The 11,141-nt window shown below is 33.3% G+C and overlaps 1 protein-coding gene and 1 long non-coding RNA gene across 2 annotated transcripts; one reads left to right on the top strand and one right to left on the bottom strand.

Moving 5' to 3' along the window:
- The first annotated feature begins 7,246 nt into the window (after positions 1-7,246).
- LOC139769291 (uncharacterized) lies at positions 7,247-8,338 on the top strand. The gene is made up of 3 exons (XR_011717511.1): positions 7,247-7,468; positions 7,579-7,787; positions 8,212-8,338. It is a non-coding gene; the product is annotated as an uncharacterized lncRNA (long non-coding RNA).
- A 22-nt stretch (positions 8,339-8,360) lies between these two features.
- LOC139769290 (high affinity copper uptake protein 1) lies at positions 8,361-10,342 on the bottom strand. Its single transcript, XM_071700215.1, has 5 exons — positions 10,253-10,342; positions 10,033-10,166; positions 9,907-9,966; positions 8,798-9,839; positions 8,361-8,569 (listed from the first exon to the last, which is right to left on the bottom strand). Exons 1-4 carry the CDS (start codon positions 10,259-10,261, stop codon positions 9,641-9,643), a joined length of 402 nt encoding a protein of 133 aa, XP_071556316.1. The 5' UTR covers positions 10,262-10,342; the 3' UTR covers positions 8,361-8,569; positions 8,798-9,640.
- Positions 10,343-11,141: the final 799 nt, after the last annotated feature.

Raw genomic sequence — 11,141 nt, forward strand, 5'->3', positions numbered from 1 at the left:
AACGTTATTAACTTAAAAACTATTGGACCGAATTTGTATTAAAACCATATAAAATAGGGGTAAAATTTTCCGGCGAGTGCTATAGAGTGTGTAGTTTTTCGTTACCGATGTTCTGGAAACCGATTTTTTAATTTTTCTAATTCTTACAGGTAAAAAAATTTTTAAAATCGGTTTCCAGAAAATAGATAACGAAAAACTATACATTCTATAGCACTCCCCGGAAAATTCTACCCATATTTCATATATAATTCGTTAAGATTTGGTTGATTAATTCTGGAGTTATAGAAATTTCGGTAAATTTGGCACATACACACATACACACATACACACACACATACATACATACAGACATTTTTTAAAATTACAATTTTTCGACGTTTTAGAACATTCTGAACACATTCAGAAAAACAAATAAAGAAAAATTTTTTTACGAAAACAAAGCTTCCTCTATGAGGAAGCAAAAATGATAGAAAAACACTTCAAAATGGTTTTAGACTTTTTTTCTCGTTTATAATGTTCTTTTTTTAAGCTAATTTTATGGATTTTTGTTAAGTATTTTTGCTGCGCGCCGACTCCGGAACTATATCAAAATCCGAGTCATTTTTGTCTAAAATTATATGGAATAAATATGTTCTCGTAAAGATATAAGGTAAATTTATATTATTTGTTCACTGTCGTTTAAAATCGCCAATATACCTTAATATTGTCAATTTTTATAGTGTCGATCGTGAAACTATGTGCTTTTTATCGTTACGGTTAATTTAACGGCAGTCGTCAAAGTATATATACGATTGAACGGTATAACTTTTCGGGACATTGTCTCATTTCTAAGATTTCGGGATTATGACATTTCGGCACATTGTCACGTTTCTCAAATTTGCAATTTAATAAACACATTGGTATAATGTAATGGTAGTGGTCTCTTTAAAAAAAGTATGAATAAAACACAGAATAATGAATAATGTACTTTGTGACATTACGTTTAATAATCTAACGTTATTGAGACGTCACATTATCTGAAAATGTTATCAAAGAACATTAGAAACCAAAAAAATGTTTTAAAAAATTTTATAAATAATGTCTGCAAGTTTGAGTTCTTTAAATATGCTTTCGGTATATTTTGGACTTCTGTATTATTCTGTATTATTTGGATATCGTTTTCGCCATATTTTTAGCTCCAATACGCTTTAAAATTAGCCTCAAACAGGATCCGCGTGATTAATTTAGTCGGTGCATCAATCTCAATTAATAGATCCATCTACGTTTGTCATCAACCACTAAATCATCTCAGGAGTAGTTTCAGTATAGCTATATAGTTCACGTCTCAGACCTTTTGTTCCTTACAAGTTGTACTGTATAGCTAATTCAATGCCTATTCAGTACTGTACGTGATTATGGAACATTATGCATTTCACCAATGTGCAAGGCTTGTTATATTGACAACATCAGATATTAACGTCCCTTTATCAAGGATCTCAAGATTGGCGATTACCAGCAAAGGCCAAGTTCTCGTCACAAATTGCTAAAGAGCATAGTACTTCGTCGCCCGGCAGAAATTAATTGAAGGAAATTGTGCTATATAAGATGTTCTAATTTCTCGCACTTTTTACATTCTCTGCGTATATAATGTTTCTTTTATCAGTTTATAAATTCCGTGAGTAACAATACCAGAAGCTACTGCCACTGCCAAAGAAGGGAAGAATTTTACTTCGTACTATATACTGCGTGCATCGTTGACATTACAATTTGAATAGCGTTCTGCGAACAACCTCGTGATCTTTTGTACCTTTCCACACTTGTGCGCAATCTCCATTTATATGACCTAAGCGAAATTACCACCTGCGCTATGCAGATACGAAATCAGATTAAGTGAAATTATTTCTAACGATCACAGGAATGAACTACTGATTTTATCGCAGTATTTGACGATTAACTACGTAGATAGATTACTATCTTTTCTTAATTTAATTAGTGCTGGAAATGATAATACAACATTTTATTTTTTTTAGATATAACTAACGTATTTTTCATAGAAAATTTACATGTATATTGATTAAAGGCAGATATTTTAACTTTAAAAATTATCTTAACATTGTTCCTTGTCTTAATTTTACTTATGTCTTGTCTTAATTTTATATTAACCCACAATGTGCCTTGAAAGCTATTATTGCTATTAACTAAGCGAAAATGTCATGCACAAAACTGAATAGCAGAACATGGATTTTAAATGACAATGAAGAACAGAACAGCTGTTAATCTGTTCCAAAGGCAGCTAGAATACTAGAATACATTTACACTCTACTGACTTTAGGAACAGGCAAATTCAATTAGTTATGTAATTGACGCCGAGATAATGTCAATCGATCATAGTAGCATGGCGCAAAGATAAATACAGTAGGCATCAGAATCAAAAGTTATGTAAAATGTTTACACGATTTCAAATCGTGTCGTACTGTTGCTGGTTATACAACTGAATTTTGTATATTAAATATGTATCTCTGTGACTAAAAGTCTTAATTTAATTTTAATCATTTTTAATCAATTTTTAAATACTGACTCTCTAAATCTGAATCAGTGAATAGTCACCGATATCAGTGTAAAGTATGCCATTTTTCACTGATTCAGATTTAGATAGGATAGATTTATAAGAGTAAAATTTTTAATATTATCGAAATTTCTAAAGTATAAACAAGTTCTAAGAAACATTTTTACTATTGACACGGATTCATATACATTTATTATATATATTGTATCAAACAAAACTTTGTTAATTATTTTATGTCTTAATGATTTCTTTATGATAATCAGATAAAATTCAATTGGCCTGTTGGTTATAGCATTAGAAGCACGTTTCTCGAGTGAATATATTGTCGTAGACACAAATACTAAAGTTCAACGATATAAACTCCTCGACTTTGTACTCGGTGTTCTTATCGCATAGATATATCTATCAAAAGAAATCGAACCGTCTATAAATCTCAAAATCAGGTGATTTGATATCAGATATGGTATACAAATGCTTCTCTCTATCAGCCAAAACGTTCCCTCGTTTATCCGTTACTCGCGCGCGGTAAGCTAACGAAGGGATGCGAAAGGTCACACGCCAACCAGATGGACAGCCGATAGAGGCTCGACCCGGCTTCTTTCTTTGTAAAATGGGTCAGAACTCGCTCACGCGGATAGGAAGTGACGCTATCACGAAGATCGTGTGGGCACGGAATTTGAAGTTTCAACGTGCGGTCAAGCCCATATCTTGAATTCTCTAGCATACTTCGCGGTGTTCTCGTACTAATTTACACTCAGAAGTCGTATTCGTAAACGGTTTAACGGTGCATATAACTACGTATACAAGAGAATAATTTCAGTAAAACAGCAAAACATTTCGCGAATATTGTATCTTCAATTTTTTTTATAACAACAAAGTGAATAATATTTTTTCATACTCTTCAAGAAGATAAGTAGAAAGTCATCGAAACTCGAAGTTATCAATCTTCATTGTCAATTGTCTTTCTGATGCAATACTGATTGAATTTTTATTGTGTATAATTGTGTACCGTAAGCAATTATTATTAAGACCATATATTTGGATATCATTTAAAATGATAATCAATAATGTCATTTGTTAAAGACAATTTTTTTTATAATATATTGCCTTTGAAAAGTACATTTCAGCTTCAATAACGTCTGACAGAGATTATTCTCTTCTAATATTTTGACGTACTTTAGTAAAAAATCAGAGAAATTGCAATTTATAATTCATGGAATTGTTATGATATATATTTTCTTTCGCTCGCGACTTCTAGAAAACAGTTAAAAGGCGTAGCCGAGCATTACAATCTCTACAGTTGATATCATCTATAAGTTATAAAGAAATCGCAGCGCGAAGTTGACGCAGAGGTCACGATTCGGTCTAATAAGTTCGCGTTTCTCGCGCTGCGAAATGTTCTCGCCCATGCATAAACGTCGCGGGGACTAATGCGGGAAGAAAATTACGTACGGGCCAGAGATCTGATACTGCGGTCACCACCGTCGCACCACGTAATTTCCCAAGTAATTTCAGGCCGACTTGCACAAGCTCGCGCCGATCTAGGACGCCGTAAAAAGTTCGTGTCTGATATCGCTTCGCGCACCCGTGACGAAAATCGTCGTTCGGAGAAAGACGTCAGCGCTGAAGAATTTAAAGAGTCGGTGCAATTTGCGGCCGCCATATGTTGCGAGCGCCTGCATATGGGTGAGCATAAATCCTCGACTCGGTTCCGTGCTCGCCCGCGTCTGAAGGAGGTAAGTAACGCGGAACGCGCGTCGTGGATTGTGTCGCAGTGATTTTCTTGCGACCCGCGTATACATATCGGATCGCGTGTCCGACATTACCCGCCCTTATGTGTCATGCGTTGTATGGTGCTAACAGAGGCCAAGGTCGCGCGCGCGGCCGACCAGACGCGACACTTATACGCAACCGATCAGGCCGAAAAGTATTTATTGGAGAAGCTATCAAACTGTATAACAATCTCGAAAAATTGTATCTTCGTTAAAAAATTATTCTATACGCGCGACACGTGAAAGAAAATATAAAATAAGTTTCTCCTACGAAAGCAGTTCATTCCGATATTTTTCTGCGTTGCGATTGCAATCTTTTATATCAAACTTTTTTACTTAAAGATTTAATTCATGGAACTTAATTTTATTTAAGCGCGATAAAATTAGAAATAAGATTTATAAAATAAAACTATCACGGAACTTGAATTTACATCGCATATCGATGATTTCATAACTTAATTAGATCTTATTATAGATGCTGATAACATATCACGTGATATTACATCTTGTGGAAAATGAACGTCGTGGAAGGAACGGTTACGTTTAAGTGTTCGTTAAACTTGCGCACTTTTCTTATCAGATTCCAGCGGGGCTGCCGCAAAATGTGACGCCCGATCGTATCTGCGGAATAAGTGTTTTTCAACGCGCATGCCTGACAGCATCCCATATTTATGTGTACATGGTCGGCAGCGGATTTTATTTTTTTACGTTTCGTAAAATGGCGTTCGCTGCCGGCAATTGCTATTTAAATGAATTTCGTATACCGGGCACGCAGCGTAGCTCGGCGTTCTTATGAATTTATTAGCATCTATTTATGACGAAAAAGTTTATACATAACAAAAGACACGAGGGAGAAATAAGGCGTCGCTCGTCATTTTGCGGCCTGATTGCGGCCGCGTTATCTTCTTACAATGACCCCGTTATAGGCAACCGCTTGAGATTAAGTATTATTTTACATCTGTCTCAAAACAAATGATTATTATTATGTATGTAATATCTAATTTTTTGAGCGTTTAAATGATATCAATGCGACGAAACAAGTCACGTAGAACTGTTCATATGTTTCCACGAAGGCTGGCATAAATATGCACATTTATTATCGCAACGCAATTTAAAAATCGCGTAGTTTTACCGACATGCACGGTGCATATTTCCACATTTCATTTCGCGAAAACGTAGCGAGAAAGAAGTCCGTATTGCCATCTATCAAGAGAATCGTAAACTTTCTATTTCAGTGATTCATTCGTACAAATACAATTTTCAATACGTTTTTTCTTAACATTACGCAGAATTATTTATTATATTTTATTGAAAGCTATTATAGCCAGTGATAAAATAAAAAATTTATTTATTCTTACTTATAAAAGCTATTTTTATTATAAGCAAAAATGTGTTATTATTAAATATAAAAATTTCTTATTGGTATAGTCATAAATAATTTCTTTACTAATATACCAAATTTAATTATGCATTTGTGATGAAATTTAATTAATGTAACACAAATTTTGTAAAACGTACTACTTTGATTTTCCTAATATTAATTTTGTAGGTGATATGATATCTAAATATGTGCATCCTTGTATATACATGTATGTAAATTGCATGTTCATGCATAGTTCCTGAACTTCCCGTATCATTTTACTTTATAACATGCAACACGTAGAGAACCCAATTTGGACGTGGGCCAGAAATTTTCCATCTCGAAGCTCGAATACTCGCTCGTCTCTTGGAACCAATGCAATTACCATTTGCTGATATCCAGGCTGATCTGTCCGGAAATTTATAGAGAGTAACGAATCGTTTCGCGATAGTTCGACCCGATGCGATGGAGAACGAATTTTCCTATTTTATCGTTGAGTTCATCTATTTGATATATGCTCGTGCTATTCAAGTTTCCATGATTTTAAAAATATCAAAGTACGGAGAGATACATATCGAATTAAAAATCTTATTGTTAGATTTTAAAATCTAAATTCTAAACTTTAAAATGCTTAGATTTAAATATTAAAATTTATACATATATAGATAAATAAGTTTAAATTATGTTCTTGACTGTAATCTATTGAGAAATACATCGGGTCAGGAAATAAATGGCGCGCAAATAGCTGTATTGTTCTAGTAACATCTAACATATATAAAAATGTGTATAATACAAGTAATTTCTTAAAACTTATTTATATTTCTAAGGCAAAATTTTAAAATACTTCAAGTACTCATAATAGAAAATATATATTAGAAAATTAATGTAAGTATATGTTAAGTTATATTATAAATTGTATAAATCTTTTTCATAGGGTGATATTACATTGTAAAAGAACGTCCGTATGAAATTGTATAGTCACCGTATTTTATTGCAATGTATTCTCATCTGGGTGTTTATTACGAGCTACAACGAAAATGCTTTAACATAAGCAACAGGATACGAGTATTTTGTACCGTCTATCGTATTAACCAAGGGTAGCTCCAACCAAAGGGCGAATCGGGACCGAAGGGCGCGATCCGTCCGAGGGGTTGATGCGTAAAGGAGGAATATACGGTTTACCAGCTAGCGACGCCAGTATCGATCAGTCGCACACACGTGTAGTTCAATGGCGTCTGGATACTCGACGACGATTCCGATAATAAATGTGTATAAATCACATCTAGAATACGTCACAGATATTAGTTTAAAAAAGTAGGGTTGAGTTTAGGTTCATTTTATTAATGCAACCGAATGCAATACTGTCGGTTGAAACGTTAATTTGACGGACAAAACGCGTCCTTCATGCTCCACCAGTCGGAGGTAATTTTATTGGTAAACGGCCGTCTATCATTCATGACAGTTTGACAGGGATGTGCGTCGATGTTGAAAGATCATATACGCAAATGATATAGCCTATGTTTCGCTATATCATTGTATGTTCGCCATCATTGTATGTTCGAAAAATAAGAACGTACTATAAGAACGATCGGTAGAAAAAGGCTGAACAAACGGAAACGAGAGGGGCGTAAATCGCAATGAAAAAAGAAGAATCCTCGAGTCGCTGAGCTGCAATCTGCATGGATTATTGAGTTCAAAAGGCTTAATGCACAAAGGCCGCCCAAGCCTACTGCAGGAAAAATGAATGTTGAAAAAGAAAAAAAAGTGGTCGTGTCTCCAGGATGAAAAGATGTGCGTTAACTTTTGAACCATTAAAATCCAGTGTAATATTTTAAAAATAATAAAAGCTCGCGTGATATCGATCGCCAGAAGTGCTAAGAATGTCTTCGACTTAATTGCAGCAATCTCGGTTATCGCTTGATTTCTGTAAATCAACGAATGTCACCCGATAAAAAAGATTAACGGGCTCTAATCCTCGATATATATTCAGAAGCATAGTTCTTATGTCACTCTGTCTGCACCGAGACATTCAATCATGACGATGCTTTATAAATTACACGGTGACGCACGTTTTGTGCATTTATTGCTAGATACGCTCTATACATTACAGGTATGTAACATTAAATCAGCATGAATGCAGAAGAAAATTTAAAATGTAGTACTGTGATCGCGTAATATTTAGTACGTTATTAGAAAAAACTAATAATATGCAAAATGTATATTAATAATTAATATGTAATTAATATATTTAAAAATATGATTCTTATTGATAATAAGAATATTATTTCAAGTATTTATTGGGCACTGTAATAAATTTATATGTACTTCAAATATTATTATCGCGAGAAATACTCAAAGCATTATTATTTCTTATTCATTCACATTAAGCATGTTTGAAATAGCATTTATAATTGAGAAGAAATTCTAAGCACGCAGAAAAATTACTTTAGCCTAATATCGTTTTATTTTTCCCCATATCAACCATGCTGTCATCTATTTCCGGTGCGATTCCGTGCACGCTTCAAATGGGTTAGGCATAGGCTGTGGCATTCCTCCTGGGATTCGCAATTCCCAAATGTAATTCCTCGTACAGGATAGAAAAGGGACGCTCTCTAAGCGAATTCGAGAAGTGCAGCTCGTTCTTAAATAACAGGAAAGGCGAAAAATTGTAAGTAAAGTCCAGTTAATGGTCGATTTTCCAAACTTTATTATCATAAATTGTTTTTTTGCAAAAAATATTTGTTTCTACCAATTTATTATTTAAGACATAATTTAATAAGTTATTAATTTTAAACATTTATTCAATTTTTCTCTCAGAAAACTCCTTTTATTAAATTCGCAAAAGTCCAATGATTCCGTTCATATTCCGTTGATAATTTTGTTCAGTTTTATCTAAACAAATCAATAAAATGAATTAGTCATATTCTTGCTGAATTATATCGGAAAGATGTTTATTTTTATCATACCAGTTTACGATAAAAAAATGATTGAAAAGAACAGATAAACAAATGACTTTAAGCAAATCAACGTGCGAAAGAATTTTATGACATGCATTCACAGCTATTAATTATTGCCAATAATTTTTATTAAATAATAAGTAAAAGTAATTTAAATACTTACGTTTTTCTCCATTTTTCAGTAATAATTATATTTCATTTTTCCATACACATTCATCGTTTCAATGATGATCATGATCATGATCATGATCACCTTTTATCGGTTCCGGTTCGTAAGTACAGAAAAACGTTATGCACCAAATGCAGAAGAGCACTAATAGTAACAACCACGATATGGAATTGAATCTGTCCCATCCGAAAATAATATCACGGACTGATCTAAACTGATGCTTATTGGATTGCGAACAACAAATTTTTAAGCTACTTTGATTATTCGTCATCGTGTTAAAACGCTCTTTTCGATGAATGACGAAATATTCGACATCAGCGAAGTGACTTGCGTCTGCAGTCTGCTGATAAATAAAACACGGACACCAGTAATAAATGAAATTCATCTGGCCATAAATTAGATTAGATTAGATAAGGTTTCTTTACAGTTGTCATACACTTTCTTCAGAATGTAAAACTGTATCGATTAAAGATTAAAGTACAAGAATAAGTTAAATTATTAACCTGAGACTTGTTTGTTCATTCCGATATGAATAATTAATTTCTTTTAACAAAGTTTTGCTGCTATACTAGATATATGTTCCGCGAGACGCTATCACGTCTATTAATTGAATAAAAAACTACTGTATTAATTAATTACGAAAAATATGATTTATTCTCGTATACATGCACACAAATATAGTAAAATATTGGCTACCGCTCTGACGTTAGCTTCTGCAATCCATACTTCTATAATCAAAGAACCGATTATTTTAATAGGAAAAATATTTAATTATCTAATGTGTCTTATATATATGTATAATTTAAAAATGTCAAATTTAATATTTTAAAAGTGCATTTACGAACAACAATCTGTATTGTTATTATTAATTTTTTCCCATGAGAATAGCCAATATCCAAGAGCTGTTCCAGCTCCAACAGCGATGCAGAGCCAGTAGTTGTACGTCATAAAAATAAACATGAGAAAATAGCCGAGCACCACTTGGATCACATGCAGAAGCGTTTGAAAGAAATGCACTCCGGAAAACAACAGTGCACTGTAATAATAAACAGTGTGATAAAATTGTATATTTTACACAAATAATAAGGAGCGTTCACACATACTTTCTCGATTTCCTCTGCTGGTTCTTCCTGAGAAACGTCGTGCGCGAGAAGAGATATTCACTGCAATGCACGAATACGTAACTGAATGCTCGCACACTTCACGCGTTTCAATAAATATTTACTCACCGATAAGATTTTAGCCCTTCGTACAATGCGGTTAAAAGAATGACACCGATTACGGAACCGACCATACCCTGCGCATTATCAATGCGCCAGCCTTGAAACAGAATAGTTTCCGCGACGCCGCCATGAAATGACATCTACAAAATGCGCAACCGTTATCATTATAATAATTACGAATACAATGAGAAAAGAGCATGACGAAGATCCGCGTCACCACACTTACTGAATGCATCTTGCCTTAAGATATCACCGTCAGGTACTTTCTCAGAAGACAGCACGCGCTTCATGATATCGTCGTGCAAAGGAATTTTTCTCAGACAGCTAATTCTTTATCAAAGATATCTTATCTCGTATATTTAAACTTCATGGTCAAGAAGTTAGAATCAGAAGAAGCTATTTAATAAAATACATATTATTTATAGTTATTTTATTTAGTTCTTAGAAGTTTAATTTAGTATAAACATTTATTATATTAAATTTTAAAATATTATAGTGTCTAATTGATCAACACAGGACAAATAATTATATAATAATAATAAAATTCAAGAAGATCTGTCGAGAAAGAGTATTAAGTTTTTAAAATTGTTCATAAATCATATTTAACTTTACAGAAATTACGCAAAAGAATTGTTTCCTTTATCACACATATCTGATAATAGTGTGCTATGTAACCAACGCTATCTCTTCTTTTTGAACAAGAGAAAGATTGTACTGTCCCGGAAGAAATTGTAAAAATTCCATATATCCACAAGATTCAAATATTTTATTTTTATATTAGCTTTCCGTCACTCTGTAGAAACCTTAAAATGTATATGGCGTCACCAGCTGTGTACTGTGTAGTTACTGACTCAAAGAAAACAGATAAAAGGAAAATACACCAAGTAGTTTGTCTCATCACGAAGAAGAGTGCTTTTTTAAAAATACTGGACAGTTAATAAATAATGATTGACAGACATGGTATAAAAATTATTCTCAGAACAGAGAATTTTGCAGAAATTACATATTATATATATAAGTCGAGACTCAAAATAGCGAAAAGTTTGAACAATTTAATTTAATGGATTTTCATTGTTGCTATCAATGCTTTTATGAAAGCTAGTCCTGAATAAATT

Source organism: Temnothorax nylanderi, unplaced genomic scaffold (genome assembly GCF_030848795.1).
Source record: "Temnothorax nylanderi isolate EJ_2023f unplaced genomic scaffold, tnyl_v1.0 TNYL_tig0021_pilon, whole genome shotgun sequence".
Lineage (NCBI taxonomy): Eukaryota > Metazoa > Arthropoda > Insecta > Hymenoptera > Formicidae > Temnothorax > Temnothorax nylanderi.